At 44.5% G+C, this 24,131-nt stretch overlaps 1 protein-coding gene across 4 annotated transcripts in view; it reads left to right on the top strand.

Moving 5' to 3' along the window:
* The window catches only part of chd7 (chromodomain helicase DNA binding protein 7), a 68,668-nt gene extending 44,869 nt beyond the window's left edge, over positions 1-23,799 (top strand). For 3 of the 4 annotated variants that reach the window (XM_072691287.1, XM_072691286.1, XM_072691289.1), the window contains exons 16-38: positions 276-486; positions 678-873; positions 1,137-1,304; positions 1,619-1,798; positions 1,946-2,056; positions 2,834-3,039; positions 5,479-5,678; positions 6,252-6,411; positions 8,512-8,601; positions 9,134-9,237; positions 13,369-13,498; positions 14,509-14,566; positions 14,645-14,705; positions 15,343-15,688; positions 15,948-16,156; positions 16,701-17,504; positions 17,994-18,148; positions 18,397-18,624; positions 19,352-19,762; positions 19,921-20,130; positions 20,679-20,819; positions 20,944-21,048; positions 21,566-23,799. In XM_072691287.1, coding sequence (XP_072547388.1) covers positions 276-486; positions 678-873; positions 1,137-1,304; positions 1,619-1,798; positions 1,946-2,056; positions 2,834-3,039; positions 5,479-5,678; positions 6,252-6,411; positions 8,512-8,601; positions 9,134-9,237; positions 13,369-13,498; positions 14,509-14,566; positions 14,645-14,705; positions 15,343-15,688; positions 15,948-16,156; positions 16,701-17,504; positions 17,994-18,148; positions 18,397-18,624; positions 19,352-19,762; positions 19,921-20,130; positions 20,679-20,819; positions 20,944-21,048; positions 21,566-22,636 — 5,555 coding nt within the window. In that variant the 3' untranslated portion in view covers positions 22,637-23,799. The remainder of the gene's footprint in view (positions 1-275; positions 487-677; positions 874-1,136; positions 1,305-1,618; positions 1,799-1,945; positions 2,057-2,833; positions 3,040-5,478; positions 5,679-6,251; positions 6,412-8,511; positions 8,602-9,133; positions 9,238-13,368; positions 13,499-14,508; positions 14,567-14,644; positions 14,706-15,342; positions 15,689-15,947; positions 16,157-16,700; positions 17,505-17,993; positions 18,149-18,396; positions 18,625-19,351; positions 19,763-19,920; positions 20,131-20,678; positions 20,820-20,943; positions 21,049-21,565) is intronic. The other variant, XM_072691290.1, reaches the window with a different exon arrangement.
* Positions 23,800-24,131: the final 332 nt, after the last annotated feature.

Below are 24,131 nucleotides of genomic sequence, written 5' to 3'. Positions count from 1 at the left end.
AACTGATCTAGACCAAAACATCAGGCAGGTCTTGTGGAGAGTTTCCAGTATGCAGTGGTCAGTACCTACCAAAAGTGCTCCAAGGAAGGTCAGCTGGACACAAGGCTCATTGCTGCTCATGAAAGCCCACCTCACAACCTCAAATGGTCATGTCTGTTGTGACCAATAGGGGACCTAATGTAATGGTTGATCAGTGTATAGTGGATAAGGTCAAAACTGTAGAGTTTTTGTTCAAGTCAAACTAAATCCTTTTATCTATTTATTTCATTTTTAAGGTGCTGAGGAGAAGATAATGGAGGAGTTCAGGGAGACCCACCCCTTAGACCACCCAGAATTCCACCTACAGGCCATGATCCAGGCTGCAGGAAAGTTGGTTCTGATTGACAAGCTTCTGCCCAAGCTCAAGGCTGGTGGCCACCGTGTGCTCGTCTTCTCTCAGATGGTGCGCTGTCTGGACATCCTGGAGGATTACCTTATCCAGCGACGGTAGGAGCCCCTCCAAATCACTACAACACAATGTGTCAATAGTCATAATCAGTCAGGTTTGGATCAAATGGACTGTAGTCAAATCATAAAGCTGATTCAATTTTAATTATCTGAATTGACACAGGGAATTAATTTTATCTTTGGGATGTGGAAATCTGTATTTCTAAAAATTATTTCTAAAACTGCTGCAGGTACCCATATGAGCGTATCGACGGCAGGGTGAGGGGCAACCTCCGACAGGCAGCTATTGACCGCTTCTCTAGGCCGGATTCAGACCGCTTTGTGTTCCTACTGTGCACCCGCGCCGGAGGCCTGGGCATTAACCTGACTGCTGCTGATACATGCATCATCTTTGACTCTGACTGGAACCCTCAGAATGACCTGCAGGTAAGCGCAAACTCTCCCTCACTCGCCCTCTCTCTCCTGCTCCGGGGCTGCAGGTCATTAGCAGCGAGCTACGCTGCCGGTAGCCTCCGTGGGAAACTATTTTATTCAACAAAAGCCCTTTTATAAAAGAACGCTTCCAGCAGAGTGAATGGATGGAATGTGGCTCTTGTATTATGCAACCAGTGCAGTTTTCTTGGTTGTCAGAGAGTGTCTGCTCAGTCAGGTTGTGCATGTCTGACTCCTCTATCCCTGCTGCCTTTCAGGCACAAGCTAGATGCCACAGGATCGGACAGAGCAAGGCGGTGAAGATTTACCGCCTGATCACCAGAAACTCGTATGAGCGGGAGATGTTTGACAAGGCCAGTCTGAAGCTGGGTCTGGACAAGGCTGTTTTGCAGTCCATGAGCGGAAGGGAGAATGCTGCCAACGGGGTACGACCTGCTCTTCTCTCTGCACCTCCTCTTTACGGAGCTGCGTTTGAAACTCTTCCACTATATTCCAGATGGTTCATTAATACACACACATACTTTCCACATGCTGACAGCTGGTGGATGGGCCTCTAATACTACCTCTCTGGACTGCTTTTTTTTTTTCCTCTCTCTCGCTCTCTCCCCCCCCACTTATTTTTCCATCCTTGTTGCTACTTAAACTTTTACCTGTAAACTTTTTCTGTAAAATCCATAATAAAGTATATAGCTACTGGCATCCCTGAATGCTCACTGTACTTTAATGTGTGGTGTTTCAGGTTCAGCAGCTATCAAAGAAGGAGATTGAGGACCTCCTGCGCAAAGGAGCGTATGGAGCCCTCATGGACGAGGAGGACGAGGGCTCAAAATTCTGTGAAGAGGACATTGACCAGATCTTACAGAGACGCACCCAGACAATTACTATTGAGTCTGAAGGAAAAGGCTCTACTTTTGCTAAGGTAATGTAGCGACATTATCAGCTGAGGTTAATAGATCAATATATTTACCCTCGTTTTGGCTGACTTGACTTTCATCTTGCCCTATAAATAACTCTAATTAAAGGGTGAAATGTTTGTGTTAATTTATTTTCCCTTCCCCTCCACCAGGCGAGTTTTGTGTCCTCTGGGAATAGGACGGATATTTCTCTGGAGGACCCAGATTTCTGGCAGAAATGGGCAAAGAAAGCAGAGCTGGACCTGGACGTCATCAACGGCAGGGTGAGCCCCCCTTTTTTTTTTTTTTTTTTTTTTTTTTTTTTAAAGCAATGAGACTAGGATGCCTGCTTATGTGAAGAAATGCCTCGTGCCTCAGGAGATGTAGTTAAAGCCATGTGCTAATCTCCAGCTCTCTTCTCACTTGTGTGGCGATGTGTGAGGGATTTATAGCTGACTGTTAATCATTGTTTCATTAATGCCAGGGTCACGCATTAGCAGCCTTCTGACGGGTATCGCGTTCGTAGCTGCAGCTGAAGATTGATAATTAAAGGCGGGGAGAATCCAGGTCTGAGTAGATTCCCCAGCACTCAATGGTGTCACTCCTCATAAATATGCTATCTGAGCATAATTAATGAGGCTTATTTCCCCAGGCTAACAGTGCGTGGAATGTAGTCGTAATTGGGCAAAGGCGAAATTGTTTAAACTTGGCCATGGGAAGCGTTTTCTGTAATTACCGCTGTTCTCTCCACTCGGGAGAATTTGAGGCTCTAAGCAGCTTACGGCTGCTGAATGGAAACATCGCTTCATGTCGAAGCAAAAGTGCTTTATCACAATATTGTTTTCTGCTTGTGCCCTTGAGCAGAGCTCTTAATCTAAACAATATAGAGTAGATGGAGCAGACAGATCTGTCCGGTACTTGTGTGGTTGACTGCAGGCCATTTGTTTTGAAGGACAAGTGACCACCAATACAAAACCATCTGCTGACTTTTATTTATTTAAAAATATATATATATTTTTTTTTTCTTTCGCGCTCTAAAAGAACATTGTGTATCTCCTCAGAATACCCTGGTGATCGACACCCCTCGTGTCAGGAAGCAGACTCGTCACTACAGCTCAATGAAGGAGGACGAGATGATGGAGTACTCTGAGCTGGAGAGCGACTCTGAGGATAAGCCTGTTCAGAAACCACGAAGGCCCCAGGACAAGACCCAGGGGTATCCCCGAAGTGAATGCTTCAGAGTGGAGAAGAACCTGCTGGTCTATGGGTGAGTGCAGCTTAATGTTTTCATTTAATCAGCTACCTATGAAAACACTACAGACAAACGTATTGAGACACCTGCTAGGTCATAAACTCTTAATATAATCTTGATCTGAGAAGAAACTGAGTAACAAGCTCTACTGTCCATGGAAGGCTACTAGGTTCCTACTAGTTTTGAAGCGTTGGATGGCGCACTATTCCACTGCTCAATGGGGAACACCGTTTCGCAGCTCAGTGCTGGGCGGCTTTATACCCCTCTAGCCCACACCTGGCATTAGGCATGGTGTTGATTTTTTTTTTTTTTTTTTTTTTGTGTATCTACTTCAGTGTGTCCTATTTTGTGATTTGTGTGCATTTGTACCTCTGTCAGCAATGGGTGCAGTATAAAGAAGCTGAATGCATTCAGTAGAAGGTGTGTCCACAAACATTAGGACATAGTGTATCAAATCTGCATGGAAGATGCTGCCTTATGCCCTTGGAAAAACTGGACTCTAGCACACAGCTTTATCTTCACAAACATGTGCTCTTCCTGTCCCAGTTCCACACACATCATACACAACCCCCGAGCCCCACCTCCACGCAGGCTTTTCCAGGCCACATCCCAGAGATCCCTCAATGGAGCTGTGAGCCAGAGCGCTCCATGGAAACTGGCCACAGCAGGAAGGCCATCCCAATGCCACAAGACGGGATATTCGGCTTCCTGCAATGCTTGTTTCATCGCCACCCAAACACCCCCTTGTCCTGTCTACTTTTCCGTTTGGATGTGGATATCTGGTAGCTTGCAGCCCACCAGTGCTGTGGCAGAGTTTGTCACGCTTGCCTGTCCCCGGGCAGTGGCAGAAGCGGCGCTATCTAACGTACACAGTTAATTAAGCACCCGGCCTCGGTGCTCGCTCTGAGCGCTAATCATGGCTGGCTGCACGCGCAATGTCTGACCAGTATTATTATTTTTAAAATTCCCTCCCTTCACCCCTCCCTCCTTTTCAGTCAGACGCGTCTAGACCCCTGGGCTACACAGCAAATTAGATCCATCAAGTCTGAGGGCTTGGTCTCATCTGATGCTGTTTTTATGAAAAGCAGTGTAGGACTGTGGAATCGGAGCAGACCTCCCCCCTCTTTCTCTTTCTCTGTGATGCTCTCTTGCTTTCTTGTAGTCAGACACTTTCGCGCACTCTCGCTCGTGCTCTCGCCGTCTCTCCAGAAATCCCTGCAGGGCAGAACTCCGTTCTCCTCAGAGAGTCTGAGTGCTTCCATCAAATAACAAGGGCATTGGGTCTCCCCATGGCCACTGACCATGCCAGCAAGCCAGAGCCTGTGCTTTTTCCTGCCGGCTGGTGTCTGTAACACACAGAAGAGCTGCAGAAATACAAATAACTCCACTGTAGTGACCTTCAGGCAGTAGGAGAGCTTGAAATTGTCATCCCAAACTGATGGGATGAGTATGTCGTAGGCCATGTTTTGATACAAGGGTTACGAATCATTGTGTAGGTATGCATTGTAGTACTGTAAGCAAGGCCATTTTTATCATTTATAAGTTTATGAAAATACAGTAAGCAGTGAAAAGGTGGTGTCTGGAAAAAAAATCAGTGCTGTTTGAGAATCAATAGTGTTGCATAAATGTATTGTGATACTTCAATATATCGAAGTTGGTGCACTGTACTGAACATCGGGTTCGATTGCATTAAAACTTGTCAAACACCCGTTATTATTCTGCCCCCTCTTTAGTCTGCATAAATTGCTGCCAACAGAAGTGACTCATTCAAGAAACTACAATTAGTAGATTAGTCTACGAGATTAAGAGTTTCAATTAAAACACTGTGCAGGAAAAAATGGTCTCAGTTGGTGTCCCATTTCGTACGTCGTTCGCCTGCATACTTCTATACATCCTTTGTTGGCATGGATGTTAAACAATACATCCACTAGAGGGCCGTTCAGAATCAAAGCTTTCTTACCACAAACATGGAGGAGGTTATGATATACTTGCTGCAAAAAAGAGGAAAAAGGTTGTAGTGTAAACATTTGTAAAAACTATGTTCAGCCATGAGTGTCTTTTCTACCAGAGTTTCGCTGTGTCCATACAGCAGTAGTCACTGTTGACTTGACTTGCCCCATGATTTCCACTAAGTTCTGTCTGCATCCGTATCTATTCAGCGAATGAGCACAAAAATAAACCATACTGTGAACTTTATTCTTATTTGATTTATTTATTTTATTAATTAAATTGAGCTCAAATTTTCATTGTTTGATTTGCTTCGTTTGCCCTTATATTGACTTGACTACGCAACTTGCTGAGCCAAAAAATTAAGTTCTCATATCTAGTGTCCGTGACCCATGTGAGCTACAGAATTTCAGAAATCTCAGAAGGGAACATGCAGATCCTGGAACTGTAGCATAGCTTCTTTTGTTTTGAAACCCTGGCTGACTCTGTTCTCTCTCCTTCACCTAGCTGGGGCCGCTGGAGGGACATCTTGTCCCATGGGCGCTTCAAGCGTCCTTTGCGAGAGCGGGACGTGGAGATAATCTGCCGCGCGCTCCTGGCCTACTGCCTGCTGCATTACCGTGGAGACGAGAACATTAAGAGCTTCATCTGGGACCTCATCACCCCCACGGAGGACGGACAGAGCCGCACTCTCTCCAACCACTCTGGTATGACTGGACTTTCAAGCACTGTTATTTTGAGGGTCAACCAGTGTTTTTACATATAATCTTTATCTAATGGATTTGTAGTGTAGAATTTAGAACGATCCCATGTAATTAATTGCAAAATATAAGCCAGTGGGAGTGTGGCATTGGGTGCACAGTTGTACTTATTGTTTTCTAAATACAAGATTGTTGGCCTATTAATCATTCTGTTTAGAAAACTGACATTTCGGTTGAGAAATTGAGTATTTCAATAAGTTACAAAATAAGGTTGGGCTTAGGTTTATTTTTCGAAATACAAGGCAAATTAATGTCCATTTAAATCATTGTCTGTAAATGCAGGAGATGGAGATTAGATTGGGAAATTTAAGTATTTCTGTAAAATATAATTACAAAATGTAGACTCTGTAGACTTAGGTTAGATACCGTAGAAGCTTATGGATGTCTAAGAGGACACAGTTGTAATTTTTTATTATGGTCACAGGTGATATGTTGCAAACTGTTAAATTAGGAAAGTGCTGAAGTATTTTTTTTTTTGGTCTGACACCACTTGCATACGTGTTTCTTGTCTGTGTATAGGCCTGTCTGCTCCCGTGCCCAGAGGCCGTAAAGGTAAAAAGGGCAAGCTGCCGGTGTCACAGCCCCACATGCCCCAGGCCGACTGGTTGGCTGACTGCAACCCAGACGTGCTGCTCCAGGAGGACAGTTACAAGAGGCATCTGAAACACCACTGTAACAAGTAAGAGCTACGCGCTTGCAATCAGCCAGTTAAACCCGCATTTAGGTGTGTTATGATGCTATGGGGCTTGTATGGTTTTTCATTCTGTAGTGAATATTTTAGTGTCTCAAAGTTTTGAATGGCAGGAGCTTCACCCTTGTTTAAGAGAACACCGTTCTTCCACTGCTCCACAGCTCAATTCTGGGGGTCTTTATACCCCTCTAGCCCACGCCTGGCATTAGGCAGCATGGAGCCAATAGGGTCATGTTTATTGATCTGCTTCAGAGTCCTATGCTATTGGCAGTACTTCTCTACAGAGACTAGACAGGCTGTGTGCGCGTTTGCACATCTGTATCAGCAATGGTGCAACATAAAGTAGCTGAATTCATTAGAAGGGGTGTCCACAAACCTTTAGACATGTTTGTTTTCTCTCTTGTGTGTAAATCATAAAACACTGAAATGGTTCCTGCAGTAGGGCTTAGTTTGGCAAATCCACAAAGCCTGGTTCTGAGTGTTTGAATAATGAGGGAGGAACACAGCCTTTTTTCCCCCTCTTGTTGCTGAAATTAAAGATTTTAAGATCTTGTCAATAATTCATCCGTTTGCTCATCGCGCCAAGCTCTGTTATTTTGTCATAGCCCCGCTTGTCCGTCACCCGCTGCACGCTGTCGTCTGCCCTCTTTTGTTTTGCCGGGCCTCTCTGGTTTCATTTGATAAATAATTTCTGCTGCCAGGCCGGCATTGTTGGGTCTCGCCTAGGCAGAGGGAGAAGGGGGGGGGGGTTATACTGCTGGCGCTCTCTTGCTCTCTCCCTCTCTAAGAGCAGCAGGCTGAGGAAGCGTTGTTCCGAGTCGATAGATTTCGAGGCGCTCGAACCGCCAGCCATCTGCCTGCCGCTCCTCGAACTTCTGCCTCGTCCCGTTCACACCTCGCAACTTCAACAGCGCTTGCGCAGGAAATTTAACAAGGGGAATGCGAGGAATAGATATGAGGGGCTGAATGTAGAAAATGGAGCTGTGGGAGGGGATCAAGTTTCAGTCATCTGCCATGAAACCTAAAATTTGGAGCTTTTATCTCAAGCTCAAATTTTAAGAACTGCATCAAGGACATTTTTACTGATGCGTGTACCTGCTTTTCTATTAAGTGACCTGTTTTTAGACTGTGTCCACTTCTCATGTAATCTCTACTGACTTATTAAGTATTATGACTTGTCTGGTTAAATGAAATATTCAAACATTGAGATGCTATTTAAAAGTAAAAATGCAGCATAAAGTCATGTTTAGTCATAGCACCTCTGTTGTGGCCGCTTCTGGCTCAGCACGCAGAGATGCACCAAAGGTAAGACCTCTCTCCAGACCTGTGTAACTCTACCCTCAGATGGTGCTTCTGGGGCTTGTCCAGAAATGCATGTGAAAAGGCTCAAAGCATTAATTGCACATGCTGACTGTAGGGGGTGCCCAGGAGCAAGAAATACCGAAGCTAAAAATGTTTTTAAAATTACCAAAATGGTGGAGAAAGGTGGTACAGCACTATGGAAGACTGTACAGAATGAGGGGCGGGCAGAATGAGGGCGATACAGAGTAGTCAAAAGGAGGGCGAGGTAGGGCAGGGTACAGTCTGAGTGACTGAGGAGAAATAAAGGGTGAGGAAAGAAAAGAGGGAGAAGGAGAGTGGAGGCAGAACATAATGAACAGGGAGGGGGGCTGAGGGTTGACGGGCATCTCAACCCTCCCCCCCACCCGTGCAGCAGCGGCATGGTGCCAGGCCAGGTGCCAGCCAGGCAGACCTGTTGGAAGCGGGTGAAAGGCGGCACACACAGAGGTGATTATGTGCTGCCATCTGTCAGGCGCGGAGGCTGGCGCGCAGCGTGGCTAATCAGGCCTGGCAGGATGATGGATGAGCCGTGGCACACGCCAACGAGCGGCTGCTGCTGCCTCTGCCTCCACCGCTGCTGCTGGCACAGAGCTGCGTGGCCAAACTTACTCGGGCTTTTGTTTTCCCCTTCTGCGCTTGCTCTGCTTCTTTCTTTCAGCTTCTCCTTTTGCTTGTCGCTCTTATCTCTCTCTCACTCGTGTTTTTTTTTTTGTGTGTGCTCTCTCTCCCTCCCTCCATATCTGGCAGAGTGTTGCTCCGGGTTCGCATGCTGTACTATCTGCGACAGGAAGTCATCGGAGACCTGGCAGACCGGATCCTGGAGGGAACGGATTCAAGGTTGGCATCTTTTTTTCTTTTTTTTTTTTCTTTTTTTTTTTTTTTTTTTTCTTTCTCCTCCCCTCTCTTCTCCCCTCTCTTTCCTCAATCCCTCACTCCAAAGCCTGCCTGCTGTTATCTCCTCTCTCCTTCCATCACCTTCTCCTCCTCCTTCTCCTCTCCCATCCCCCCCCTCCTCTCCCTTTTCCTCTCAACCCCTCCCTCAGCTCCCCTCTCCACCCCCACCCCACCCAGATGTGCATGCATGGATAATGTGAGGACGTGCCTGCCATATTGATGATGCTCTCGAGGTCTTGACTGAAGTTCTAAGAAGCTTGTGGCTCGTAATCAGGTTGGCCCTGGACGGCCAGGCTGAGAAATGGCCTCTAAATGAGTTGCGGTGTGTTAATGGCCACGTTTCCTTCCAGATGTCTGTGGATAGACCTCACTGCCACGTTCCTCATCAGATTACTCTCAGCCACGGCCATCTCCAGCTTAATCACACTTCCTGTGTTTACCCTCCCTCCCCCCCCCCTTCCGTCTTTGCTTGCAGCGAACTGGACGTCTGGATGCCACAACCCTTCCACGCCGAAGTCCCTGCTGATTGGTGGGACCTGGAAGCTGACAAGTCCCTCCTTATCGGAGTCTTCAAGCATGGTGAGCTCCACCCCCTCAGATCCTCTCCTGCACACTCGTCTCACAGCTGGAGACGTCTGATTGGTGTTCTCATGGTGACAGCTTTCAGGAGGGCTGAGTGGGCTGTAATTGCCTGCGCTGACCCATTGTAATATCATTTTGAAAATTGATTGGCGATATTTCTCACACGGATAATTTCCCAGCCTGGACGAGGACAACGCAGAAGGGATAGATTTGAGGTGTCAGAATTGAGCTGCGCCATCTTCTAATCCATCAGCCATTTATTAACCTCCACCTGCCACGTTAAGCTTCAGGCAGACGTGTGTTAGATGTCCCATGTCTTGGAAAGCTATTTTTATTGGTTTGGGTTTTGTTCTTGCTTAAGAATTTCTGTTAAATCCCCATACAGTCCATTTACCAAGCTGCACATTTGTATTTATTGCTTTGTCATACCTATTCAGTCTTTAGTTGTTTAGCTCCACCCATCTTAAGATAAGGAGTGTTGCAGCGTTGGCTGTATTGTTGAATAAGGAAGCAAATCAGAACAGAGCCCACTTGCATATTGATAATCTTGGTCTTAAAGTGAAAAACTAAATAAATTAATGGAGCAGAAATCTGGCAGTACTTTACATTTGGAAGTTAAGGGGTTTTTTTCCTTCTCCTGTAGAGCTGCCGTTTTTGCGACAGGTGCATATACAGTACTGTGCAATTTAGGTTTTAGGCCCCTAATCCCATTACTCTAAATCTTGTCCCTCAGCTATGAGTTTGTACCGTAGAAGCTCCAGATCTCATCAGAACAGATGCAGGTGACCATAAGAGAAACAAGAGCTTCTCATTCTGAAGAAAGTAGTGAGATCTTGTTGGTGAGCTAGTCTGAAAAACAGAGCTCGGTTCCTCCAGGTTTCTCCTGGACGCCCCCCAGTCCAGCCAGCACAGCGTGGAGGATGTGTTCAACTCCATCAGCAGCAGCAGCAGCTCACCTGATTTACCATCATTAAGCCCTGATTTACCACCAAACCAGGTGTTGATCTGAGGAGAACTCTAAATAATACTAGACTCCATGAGGAGAACTTTGGAGATGTTCTAATGATGAACACAGTGATGGAGAACCAACACCACTTTCTGTAGGAGTGATATTATTAGTGTTTATTCTAATATCAGTGATTTACTGAGCAGATAAACACTTACTGGCCAGATAAGCAGCTTTAATTACTCACTGATTTGGGTGCCTAAAACCTGCGCACAGTGCTGTATGTGTCTTATAGGGTTGTTCAATTCTTTCAGATCAAATTGGTGGTTGAATTTGATCATTTTAAAGAATATAGCTCTGTATTTGGGGGAAATCTGAAGGATGGGTTGGATATTCCTTTAAATTCCATATGAGAGAACAGCTGCATCCCTATTTCTTTAGTTTTCTTTTGTAGAACTGTAAACATTTGAATGCAAGCGAGAAAAATGGAGGCTGCAGGCCTGAATTGTCAGCATCTCACTTGTAATGATATTAAATGTAGTCAAATGCACTTTTTCTTATTCAATAACGGCCACTAGCTCTCACAGCTGCCATTAATCTAAGACGAGAGCTTCCTCGAGTGTCCACACAGAAACCTCGCACTCTCTTGCTCCCAAGAGCCCTGGACAGCCTCGTTAACTCTGCCCTACACACACACACACACACACTCTCATGCAAGCGTGTGTACAACACAGGCAGCCTGTTCTTAATCATAATCCCAATTCAGCGGGGAGGTCTCGGGAGGAAGCAGCAGCGGAGAGGTGGCGGTCCCGCGCTGCAGAGGGAAGAATGATAGCCTATAAAACCCCCTCATGATTACAGTTTGGCTCGGGCCGCGCCGGCAGTTAGGAACAATGTGTCACCGCATAAATCCTAATTGAAATGTGATGTTCTGGCAGGGGAGGGGCAGGGGGGAGGGAGAGGGTGGAGAGAGGAGAGGAGCGGAGAGAAGGGGGGGGGGTAAGAGGAGGAGGAGGAGGAGGAGGAGGAGGAGGGAAGAAATCAGCAGCTCTCAGCTGAAGTGGGTCCAGCCTGCCAATCATCTCCCCTGCCGTGCACGGCCGGGATCCGCAGCCTCAAATCTGTTCTGCATGGACAGTTTCAACGGGCGTTTTCCTCCACAACTGCACTCCTTTCTGGGTTTCTGCCTTTTTCTAGCTTCCTTTAAAGTGTCCCTCATTATTGAGGGTATGATTTCAATCCTGTGTTTTGGTTTTAGGGTTTATTTTTAGAGGCGAGAGTTGTAACACTTCATTCAGAGGCCTTCAGCGGTTTTCAGGATACTGTACTGTACCAACCAGTTTTTCCATTACGCTGGGCTTGGCCAAGTTAGTGCCCTGTTTACATCTTTACTCTGTTTGAGAGGTTTTCATTTAGGTCCTATAAATTGTTTTGGCTTAGGTTTTATTTTTAGATGTGAGTTGTAACACGTTTATTGTTTTTAACCTTTTTCTTTGCTTGTTAGTTTATTCTCGTTGGTGTGATGCAGCTGTTTTCTACCTTTTGTGAGGTTCTGCTTTAGATCTTGTTAAGTTTGGTTTTAGCTTTTATGTTTAGAAGTGTGACTTCTACCACTTCATTTAGAGTACTGTATTTGAGGCAGGATTGTGGTTGATGGCATGTTCTTTTAGAGTGGCCTAATTCTCAGTGTCTGCTGAGGTTCTGGTTTAGGTGCTGTAGTGTGGTTTTCTGTAGGTTTTTTTGTTTTTGTTTTTGTTTTGTTTTTTTTAACCATCCAGTGGTTTTCATACCTAAACTAGTTTTCCCATTACCTTTGATATGTCATTTCTAGCAGTTGTCTCATTTTAATCAGGGAGCCTGATTGTGTCTTGTTTGCTTTTAGTGATTAAAAAAAATAATAATAATCATTCTGTTGGTATAGTTTTAGGTTTTATATTTAGAAGTGAATGTTGTAACATTTTGTTCAGTGCTGTTGAGATGTTTTGGGTGCTGTAGTTTGGGTTTTCAGGATTTGTTTTGTGGCCTTCAGGGGCTTAACCTTGAGATTCTGATTCGGGTGGTAGTTTTATTTGTTTTAGTATTAGTTGATTGTAGAATGTCATTTTAAAGACCGTATTGAGGCACACTTTTCTTGAGTACTAGTTGATATGTATTTTTGCATTGGTTAATTTGCTTTTGGAGTGGAGTAGCCTGATTTATTCTAAATTTATTGAGGTTCTGGTTTAGATGCTGTAGTTTGGATTTCTTCAAAAAGTATATTAAAAAAACAAGTTGGATGCATGCCGTCCAGTGTCCATGCTTGAGACCAGGGTATTTTTTGTTTGGTTGGTTTTTTTTTTTTTTTTTTTTGGGGGGGGGTTTTATTATTATTTTTTGTTTGTTTGTTTGTTTTTTTAAAGAATTGCACTTACCTGCACGGAGTTATCCTTTGTAATCAATCATCTGTCTCATTTGGGGTGTGAGCTTGATTTGATGTTCTGTTTATCTCTACTCTTTTTCCGAAGTTGAGCTGTAGCACTTGTACCTGAGCACGAGTTTCTTGTGGCTATCCTTTGCTTTTTCCTCTTTCTGGAGTAGACTGGTTCAGTGTTTTAGGGTTTCAGGTTATTGAGGTTCTGATTTAGTTGCTGTAGACTTTCTTTAAATTAAAAACTGTAATACTAGTAATACTAGTCTGTAATACTTAGTATGTCATTTTGATGTGAAGTAGCCTGGTTCAGTGTCCTGGTTACCCCTTTTAGTGGTGATTTCACTTGGATCCTGTAGTGTGGTTTGGTTTTAGGTTTTATTTTTAGGGGTGAGAGTTGCAACACCATCAGCCAACACTGGCAGCATGGCAAAACAACGGAGGAGAGGAGCAGCTGTGACTGAGGAATTCGGCACAAATTATTGTTTTTGTAGGTGGTGATGGATGCAGCGCGTGTAGGCTGATCGCATGCATGCTGTTTCAGGGACGGATCCGTTCACGTGACAGATACGGGTCACCATATGAATGTGATCTGTTAAGATGCCTAAAAACCAAACTGGTTGAGAAACTTGCCTTTTGTCCACCCACATGTATTTGCTCTTCTGTGCTGTTTTTATGTTCTGTTTAAAATCTTACTTTCTCAACCCTGAGGCCCAGAGCCAAGCCCTCGATCAGGAGTGAGTGATGCTGAGTCTGTGCTCTCTCTCTTCACCAGGCTATGAGAAGTATAACTCGATGCGTGCAGACCCCACCCTGTGTTTCCTGGAGAGGGTGGGCATGCCTGATGCCAAAGCCATCGCAGCCGAGCAGAGGGGAGCGGACATGGTGGCAGATGGTGGCGAGGGGTAAATTTGGCCCGATATCACAGCCCCAGCGAGAGGGACTTCTCTCCCTCTTCACTCTTTCTTTCTGCCCTCTCTCTCGTTCTGTCTGCTTCTCTTCCTTCCACTCTTCTGCCCTCTCAGGTCTTCCCTTTGTTCAGAGTTGTATGAAATTCTCATGCACAGTTCAGTCTGTCTGGTCTGTAAGTTATATCTAGGCTGTTTAATAAAGCAGGGTGTGTTTGGAAATGATGAGTAGGATTTGTAGAGTTAGTTTTCACATAGTCCCGGGTCTTTGAGACTGATTTGTGTAATGCGCACACTTCAGGTTGGATGACGTTAATTAGGTTGATTTTGTTTGGGAGACTTTCAGCTTTGTCTCACGGTTTATTTGACATTAGTGCTGTTTTGAAATATACATGCACAACTATAGAGCTGAATATATAGAAAATTGTAAAATATGCAGCACTAAATGTGTAGAAATACAAAATGTATGCAATAGATATGCTAAATATATACAGAATTGGTTGCAAAAATATAGAACTGAACTAAATATGCAGAAATGCTAAATATGCCATAGTCTATACAATAACGGGGTCCAGTGTATGGCACTCTGTACTTTGTACAAAATATATTAGACAAAAGATCGTCTGAAATGTAATATTTAAGTAGCAACTTTGGTGCAACTACAAAAATGTGATTGAGAATAAATATGCTAGTATGCAGAGTCACTGTATAGCAGCAGCCTGTACACCTCACCAGCTGAAAACCGTTTAATATATTTCTTGCTAAACCTCCGTTAGAGGTTTTCTTATTAGGGATGTGTTCAGTTTAGGGGAACAGTGGGATCAATCATTATAAGAGCTGAGCTGTGAACAGTCCTGCTCTTTAAAACACATCATGAATCTGACCTAGACTTTTGATTCGAATCAATCAAGAACTAATTTAATTGTTTTAGGAAGATGTTGCTGAATGAGGCTCCAGTGAGAATGGTGCCGTGTGTTCTAAGACTGCTGTATGTTCTTTACCAACAGTGAGGAAGAAGACCCGGAGTATAAACCACTCCGGATGCCCTTCAAAGACGAGATGGATGTAAGTTTTTAAAGTGTTTAATGTGATGTATCGCACAAAAATTTGAGTATTAGCTTACTAACTTCCCTTTGTTTCCAGGACTTCACTAACTCTCCTCTTGATGATAAAGAAGAAACCATGGATATTGAGGGTGGAGAAGGTATTTTCAGATTCATCTACTTTTATTTTAAATGTGAATTTTTCACCCCAACCTTATTTGAGTTTAACACCTGCTAATTATTCAGCATGTAGTAATTAGTAGTTCATTCTTACTAACCTAGTACATACTAATTATTTGATGCCCACTGATTATTAAATACACTACAATTAATTAGACTGAATAATTAGTTTGTACTCTGAATTTGAGTACCTACTAATTATTCAATAAGTGTTCATTTATGTAGTCATTTATTACCTTCTAATTATTTAGTACCTACTGATTATTCAATAAGCAGTAGTAACTTAAGCAACTATGAAATGTTCAGTGAGTCGTAATTATTCAGTACCTAGTCATGTTCTCTTTACTTACTTGGTACCTACTAATTATACTAATTAATCTTTTATTGAATGTGTAGATAACAAATAATTAGTACATTAATACACAATGTAATTATTCATTGTCTACTACTTATTCATACTTATACCACCTTATTTGTTGTCCACAACATTAAGTATTCAGTATCTACTAATTATTCACCAAGTATCAATTATTCAGAATCTATGACAATATGTAACTTATCATTTAAAGCATGTAACCCTACAATTAAACTTATGATTGTGGTGATCTCTCACTCCAGCTGTCCCCAAGTCTGGTGAAAATGGTAAAGCGGGTAACCTGTACTGGCCCCCAGCCTCAGCCCTGACCGCTCGCCTGCGTCGCCTCATCACTGCCTACCAGCGCAGCCACAAGAGGGAGCAGCTGAGACAGGAGGCTCTGACCAAACCTGATGGTCGCAGACGTCGTCGTCACCGTGAAGACATTCTCTCTATGGTAACTGAAGGAGGAGCTTATGGTCAGGATGTGGCCGCTGCAACTGCATTCCTGGCAGAAAGCGGGCCTTTCATGAAGAGCTCACAGTTCCTGCCTGAGAGCGCCGCCCTGTTGGCCGACGGTGCAGCCTACTTTAAGGAGCGACGGCAGAGGTAAGGCCTGAGGAGGAATGGAGAATATTTGGGACCGAATTGAGTAGCTTGCTGCTTGAGTTCTGTATGTTTTATGAATCACAGTGTGATTCTGTTCACCATCGTAAGAACCAGTGGATTCTTGCTGTTGATCGAACCATCCCTTTTAAATTAAGCTGGACTTTCCTCTGAAGTTCTGAACTTCATCTTTCTACTCATATTTCACACGTGACCCCTTGTGTAACCTCCCCTCGTCTCTCTACTCCTGTCTGCTCTCCAGATGGACCAGGCGGGAGGAGGCCGATTTCTACCGCGTGGTGTCTACATTCGGAGTGGTGTATGACGTTCACCGCCAGTGCTTTGACTGGTCACAGTTCCGGGCCTTTGCTCGTCTGGACAAGAAGACTGACGAAAGTCTGGAGAAATACTACTATGCCTTTGTGGCCATGTGCAAACGTGTATGCCGTATGCAGGTCAAAGGAGACACAGGTATAGCTCTTTTGAAAAATAAATATAAAAATGTAATGCAAAATCCTTGTATCTATGAAATGGCAACTTTATAAGAGGAAAAGATCTAAACTTTCAATGGAAGTATATGTAAAGATTTTATTTTAAATCATTTTGGAGCATTTCATATATATATTTCAATTTATACCCAGTGTCTGTTTTATTTATGTAAAGTTGCTAATTTCTCCTTTTACTTTGCTGCTTAAAATATTATAATAAAAAATTCACAGTAAAATGGACTATAAACATTTAGATTCCAGTGTCTGAGACTAATTAAATAATTTAATTGCGTTGTGCTACATTATTTTATGCCATTACAATACATTATATAAAATTTATCACAGAATATATTGCCCATTCAAAGTTTGAGCAAATTTATACATGCACCAAAAATTCTGTGGTCTGTATGTTTGAGACTTTTGTTCTATTATTTTACCCTCTTATTTATTATTTAATTTTGCCATTTCTCTGTATTCAGAGTCAACCTTACTGCTTCCCCTTACACTCCTTCACTTTTCTCTTAAAGCAGATCTAGCAGACCCCACCCTGATAATTGACCCAATCACAGAAGAGAGAGCGTCACGGACACTGTACCGTATCGAGCTGCTCCGGAGAATCAGAGAGCAGGTCCTGCCCCATCCACAGCTGGAGGAGCGCCTGCGTCTCTGCCAGCCCAGCCAGGACCTCCCTGCGTGGTGGGAACCTGGCCGACACGACCGCGACCTTCTCCGCGGAGCTGCGAAGCATGGAGTCAGTCGGACCGACTACCACATCCTCAACGACCCTGAGCTGGGCTTCCTGGAGGCCCACCGCAAGTTCACCCAGGGCAAAGGAACGGAACCTGCACCAGCCTCAAATCCTCTAACTCCACTGGTTCTCGTTAAGGAGGAGGAGATAAAGGAGGAGCAGGGAGACAGTGTGGAAGCAAAAGTGGAAGCTGGTGATGACCTGAAGGAGGAAGGTAAAGAGGAGAACCAGGAGAAGCCTGAGGAGGAGCCGAACAATGAGGTGAAGCCTGAAAGTGAGCAGAAGCAGGAGGATCCCAAAGAGGAAAAGATGGAGGCAACAGAAGAGGGAAAGGAAAAGGAAAAGGAGGAAGAGATGAAGACTGAAACTCCTGAAACATCTAAGGAGGAGACAGTCACTGAGCCTGAACCTACAGACGTGTTACCTGCAACTGCTTCTGAAGAAGCACTGCCGGAAGAGCAAGAGGCCTCATCTGAAGCTCCAGAGAGTGACTGCAAACCCAACACTGACAAAACATTGGAAGAAGAGGAAGAGGAGAAGATGGATGAGGATGACAAGTCTGAGAAATCGTCTCAGGCTGAAGGTAAGACAACCGCAACAATATACACAATATGGGCACAAGTGTTTGGACCCCTTTCGTTCATTGTGATTCTTCTGAAATCGAGGATATTGATTCATCATGCTTTTGTATGTTTCTTAATGTTGCTGTGAGAATTTGATTGTATTCAGTGAAATGGGTCAATGTTGGATGTTAACCACCCCACCTCCTCCCCAACTCATCCCAAAAGTACTTTATAAAACACAGTTGCTTAGCTCATTGCTGGGGGGCTTTATACCCCTCTAGCCCACGCCTGGCGTTAGGAATGGTGCTAATAGGTGGAGTCCTATTCTATTGGCAGTACTTCTCTACAGGCGCTAGACAAGCTGTGCGTGCATTTGCACATCTGTGTCAGCAATGGGTGCAGCTTAAAGTAGCTTAATGCATTCATTAGAGTCTGCAGCAGTTCACAGCATCCAATCAGAAGAGGTTGGACCTATTCGTAAGCTGCTTTTCTGTTTTTTCTGTTTCTAGCTGGAGGGTCCTCTGAGAGAAAGAACTTTGACGAGGAGAGTAATGCCTCCTTGAGCACAGCGCGGGACGAGACGCGCGACTACTTTGGGGTAGATGATGTCGAGCCATCTCCTCAGATGTTTGGAGACCGAGCCATGTTTTCCTTCTGGCCTAAGGTTGGTCTAAAGTCAAGTGTCAGTGATCAGTTTTTGGCTTTAGATCTCAATGAATGCAGTTAAATGTGCAGTTCGTGAAATTCTGAACTTTTAATGTATGCAAAGCTTCTGGAAAAGTAAACGTGACATTTGTTGAAGGAAGATCTGGTTGAAGATGTGCAGATGTTCCCCGGTTTGCTTTGTGTACTCACTGGCGCCTGCACACGTGCTCACGTTTTGTGTGCCTCTCTGCTGTGTTTGTATTGCAGGACAGGGTAATGATCAATCGTATGGACAACATCTGTGAGGCGGTCATCAAGGGCAAGTGGCCTTCCAACAGGAGGCAGTTCTTTGACTTCCCAGGCCTGTTGCCTGGATACGGTGCTATGGCAACGGACAGCCCCCTGCCGAGGAGGGGCCTGGGTGATCTCTCCATGGTGAGCCAGACCAGCTATAGTGGCAGTGAGGACCTCACCATGTCACCGCAGGTCAACAAGGCAAGTTACTCACCCTGCCCCCATCAGATCAGTTACTGGGTTTGACCCAGCACCATCAATCTCCATTCTGCTCTCTTCCGATTCCACCTGTAGTTTAGTTTTCTAAAGTACAAATACAGCCCCCCAAGTTTTTAGGCACCTCTTAAAATTTAAAATAAAAAACTAGAAGGATGTGCTTTATCTAATAGCACTCCTACAGAAAGTGGTGGAGGTTCTTCATCACTGTGTTCATCATTAGAACATCTCCAAAGTTCTCATGGAGTCTAGTGTTTAGAGTTCTTCCTGGTTTGGTGGTAAATCAGGGCTTAATGATGGTAAATCAGGTGAGCTGCTGCTGATGGAGTTGAACACATCCTCCACGCTGTGCTGGCTGGACTGGGGGAGAACCCTGGAGGAACCGAGCTCTGTTCTTCAGGCTAGCTCACCGACAAGATCTCACTACTTTCTTCAGAATGAGAAGCTCTTGTTTCTCCTTTTTACTGGATTTATGTTCAGCTGCTTTATCTGGTCTGAGGAGATCTGGAGCTTCTACTGTAAAACTTACTACTGAGAGACCGGGTTAGAATAATTGGGCCAGGTGCCTATGTGCAAATTGCATAGTAACTCTGAATATTTACAAAAGCGGTGAAGACTCAATAACAGTGGTGTTGATATGTAACACGTGAGGGTAGGAGTTAAATTTTGGTAAATAACATGATCATGACCCATCCACTTATTTCCTTCACAGGATGAAGCTCTGAGTATGTCTGTCCCACGGCAGCGGAGACGCCGAAGAAGAAAGGTGGAGATTGAAGCAGAGCGGGCCGCCAAGCGCCGTAACCTGATGGAGATGGTTGCTCAATTGCGGGAATCGCACGCTGCTGAAGGTCAGGCTCAGGCCATGGATCTGACCAAGGCCCTGCATGGCCTGACACCCTCAGCCTCTTCCTCCTCTTCAGTGTTTGCTGGCGCTGGTGCCATGACCTCCTCGTCAGCCCTCAAGGCCCAGATGGAGCTGCTGCAGGCAGGCGGAGCGTCCAGGGCCAACGGCTCCCTGCTGGAAGCAGAGCTCCCTACCCGAAGGAGGAGAGGCCGCAGGAAAAACGTGGAAGGCTTGGAACTGCTCTTTATGGGCAGCAAGAGAGGCCAGCTGAGTGTGGTAAGGGTGTATCCTGTTAATGCAGATCTGAATTACATTTATAGTTTTGGTTTCAGATTCATTATTGATCGTTAATCCTTATATTTGTAGCTTTTTTTTTTGTCTTAAATGTTGATTTTTAGCTCTGAAAATCTCACCCAAGTTCTTTGCTTTTCCAGGAGGATTCAGATGGGACCAAAGCTTTTGCAGATGGGGCACATGTGCCCAGACGGGCGCAGACACACATTCCAGCTCCTGCAACGAAGGCCTCCAGCGCCGCCCTGGAGGAGAGCAGCCTCAAAGGAGAGGATGGGACTAGCACTAAGGACCTTCGGGAGTGGCTGAGACAGCACCCCACTTACACTATGGACATGCCTGGATACATACCAGTGAGTGGCCTTCACCATGCATACAGCTCTTAGTCTCCAGTAGAGCTTAGAGGCACTAAACACAGTGGACGTCACCCACACAGGACTGGTGCTGGTTGGATCAGTAACACCTGATTCTGGTTTGCTTTTTTTTGTCTGTTCAGTCTTTGTTGAGAAGAAAGACAATCTGGTTCTGTATTTTATTGGTTAAAATTGTTACTTTAATGATGGCTAGGGCTGTTGATAATACTAAGTTAAAAAATGTACAACTTTTTTTCTCTAAATTCAGCAATTACTATTAGCTGTTTTATTATGTAATAAATACTCCTGTTACTCTTAATCTTTAATGCAAAATGGTGTGTATATATACATTTAAAATTGTGTATATATAAATCTTTTAAGACTTCCTTTTTTGCTTTTAATATGTTGGAAATATTTTAAAGGGTATAATTAATTTTTTACCTAATTAATATAATTGGAAGTGGCTGGCCCTCACTCATTTGAAGGTTAAAGATTTTTTTAAAAATTGGATCGTTAGTTGCTCATGGCTGAACGCTCTTTATTTGCAGAAGAATGAGGAGCTCCTCCTCTCACAGTTGGGTAAACCGAAGCAGAAGAGGCACCGCTGTCGTAACCCCAACAAAATTGACATCAACACCCTGACCGGAGAGGAGAGGGTCCCTGTGGTCAATAAGAGAAACGGGAGAAAGGTCAATATTGCTGCAATATTTCAGATAATAGTTTGTGGTCCTCCTTATTAATGAGCGTTTTGTTGATGGTTTTTGTTGGTCTAATGTGGTGGGTTTTTTGTTTTTACCCCTCTTGTGGATACAGATGGGTGGTGCTATGGCTCCTCCGATGAAGGATTTGCCACGTTGGCTGGTTGAAAATCCAGAATTTGCAGTCTCTCCAGACTGGACGGATATTGTCAAACAATCGGTGAGTTTTTCAGTAGTATTGTAGACCCCACCTACAGCATTATAGTTTTTTCTCCTTTTTTTTTTTTTTTGTTTTTTTGTTGGGATAAACTGGCAGCTGTATAAGTGTAACGAGTAATCTGTGCCTAGTTTATATTGGAGTCTTTATATTGGTCTCTTCTGAGAACAGCTTGTCTCTATAGTAGAATATTTGCTGGTTTCTCATTAGCAGTGTAACAATAGTCACCCTCAGACTGAACCAATTTTAATCAATTAGAAATCAATTATAGTATACAATAGTGCTTTTTTAAAAAATCATTTAGCTTTTTTGAAATATTTTAATTAACAATGGCGTAAACGAGAGTGGAAAACCTTTAGTGCACAGTAGTTAAAAACACAATATATACAGAAATGCAGAAAATAGCCGCCAACATACACATGTGTGCGCACGTGTGTATATTAAATAAAGTCCTGTTTCTCCGTTCCTTTTTTTTTTTTTTTTTAAATAACCTAAACCCGTCCTTTGTTCTGCTCTGCAGGGTTTCCTCCCAGAGTCCATGTTCGACCGTCTCCTGACTGGGCCTGTGGTCAGAGAAGAGGGCGTGCGGCGCCGGGGCAGGCGACCCAAGTCGGAGATCGCTAAAGCAGCGGCAGCAGCTCAGGCAGCAGCGGCTGCGGCAGCAGCCACCACATCCGGTGTGAACCCCTTACTGATGAACGGTCTGTTCGGGGGCATGGACTTGACCAGCCTGCAGAGCTTGCAGAGTCTGCAGAGCCTCCAGCTGGCCGCTGGTCTCATGGGCTTCCCCCCAGCACTGGGCGGAGGGGCGGCGGACGGTAAGCATGCTGCAGCCATGCTGCCCTTAATGCTTCCCGGTATGGGCGGGCTGCCCAACATGTTCAGCCTCGGGGGTCTATTCGGGGGCAATCTGGCAGCCGCCACCACAGCAGCCGCAAACAACGCTGCAGCAGCGGCGGCTCCTGAGCAGGGAGAACAAGAGGAGACCGCCCAGCCTAAGAAGAATGAGGAGAGCAAGGAGGAGGATGGTGAGGAGAAGCCAAAAGAAGAGGCGGAGAAGGAAGTAGGAAAGGAGGCGGAAAAGCCTGAAGAGGCAGAGTCAGCCGAAACCAACGGCGAAACTGCTTTAGGTGCTGCTGCAGCCGCCGCCGCTGCCGCCGCCGGTATGTCCACCAATCCGCTGGCCTTTAACCCTTTCTTGCTCTCCACCATGGCTCCAGGCCTGTTCTACCCCTCCATGTTCCTGTCTCCAGGACTGGCTGGCTTGGGCCTGCCTGGCTTTTCTCCGGCCGCTCTGGCTGACCTTCAGAACGCCATGTCTGGCTCTTTAGGAGCTGCCGGAGAGGAAAACAAAGAATCCAAGAAAGAGGCCCATCCAGGACGGGACCAGAACGCCTTAACGGCCAGCGCCGACCCAACCATGCTGGACGACAGTGACTCTGAGGAGAGCCAGAACAAGACTGCCGACTCGTCTGTACTGGACGAGGACCTGGCTGGACCTGCTGAGGAACTGGACTCTGTGGAAGGTGGAGATGATGATGAAGATGATGAGGATGAACCTGGAGAGGAGGACGAGGATAAAAGTGACTGACCGACAGACTGACTGAATTAAGTAAAACTGGTCCTGCACCATTTTTGTCCCGCGAGGGCCGTGGAGATGCCGTTTTAGAACTCTACGACAGTGTGGTTAGTCCAGTTGTTTACAATGCCAACTCAAAATCCCAAAACCTTTCATGAATATGAATTTGGTTTAGTTTTGTTGACCGGTAACCAAGGGGAACACGACGACGCTGTCTCTGCGAACGCTAGTGTAGGCAGGCAGGGAAAACACGGGCAGTAGTAGAGTTGTGGATGTCAAAGGGTTTTTTTTTTTTGTATTTTGTTTTCCCACCTTTTTATTATGTCTTCGAGCACTGGGTGGTGCTTTCTTTCTAGAAGAGGTGGAAACATCCTGAAATCGTATAGGAATTACTCGTTCCGATAGTGCTGTGCTGCTTATTCTGTTGAGGTTTTTTGGTTATTATTATTATTATTATTTTTATTTTTTCTCTCTACTGTTAACGTAACAATGAGTAGCATCTCGTAACATTCAGTGGCGTACAACTTTAACGGCATTAAGCGACTCTCTCTGCTGCTGAGAAAGCAAACAAAAACAAAAGGAACTGTTTTAGTTTTCGTTGTACTGTTCTGCTGAGAGGAGAGGGATGAAGTTCTCACATATCATAGCCTACACTCTGACTGTTCAAAAGTCTCTCACACTGACAATCTATACGGGTGAGGGGACATCTCGGCCTGTGGAGACAGCAATAACGAAGGCAGCTTTTGAATGTTCGATTTTACTCTCTGACTTAGACACCGGAAAGTGTGGAGAAGAGAAAAGAAAAAGTCAATGACGTGACATTAATTACTGCAGTCGAATTGTCTCATTTATATCCGCGTTAATGCACTGGTGTAAGAATTAAATCAGGTACCTTTATCTATTTGAATGGACTTTTGTTACTTTAGCCACAAAGCTGAACAGCATTACCTCAATTCTAACTAGCCTTGAAGTTTACAGACATAATAAACGTTGTAAATGTTTTTTTCCTTCTTTTTTGTGTGTCTTTTTCCTTTTTGTTTTTGTTTTTTTTTTTTTTGAACCATCATGTATGATGAACTGTAAATTGCTGCCAACTGTAGTAATGATGCTTTTAATAAAAGTGACTCATGATATTCGCCTAGGAAACCAAAACCGTGTTTGTTTTGATCTGTGATTCTGATGTTTTACTATTAAAGTTTCAGTTACAATTACTCGAGTATGTAATCCTAATTAAATCTTTTAATTAAGCAGTGTGGCTCAGCCTTGTCCACATGAAATATATATTTCCTTTTCTTTTTTTAATTCAGAAATTATTTACGTCCAGACAAAAACGCTTGCAATGAGACTGTTGTAGGGTGATTGTACCTCAGAGAGAAAACTGAGGTTAAATCCCAGACTACACCAGTAACAGTATTTACATTTTTCATATGTGGAAATCTGAACTCTTGTGCCATCTCTGTGTAGATGTAGTTGTATGACTTTTGTGGTTCACTTCATGGGGAGTTGG

This window comes from Salminus brasiliensis, chromosome 11 (assembly GCF_030463535.1).
Source record: "Salminus brasiliensis chromosome 11, fSalBra1.hap2, whole genome shotgun sequence".
Lineage (NCBI taxonomy): Eukaryota > Metazoa > Chordata > Actinopteri > Characiformes > Bryconidae > Salminus > Salminus brasiliensis.
The sequence above is the reverse complement of the archived record's forward strand: the minus strand, read 5'-3'. Positions and strand labels throughout refer to the sequence as shown.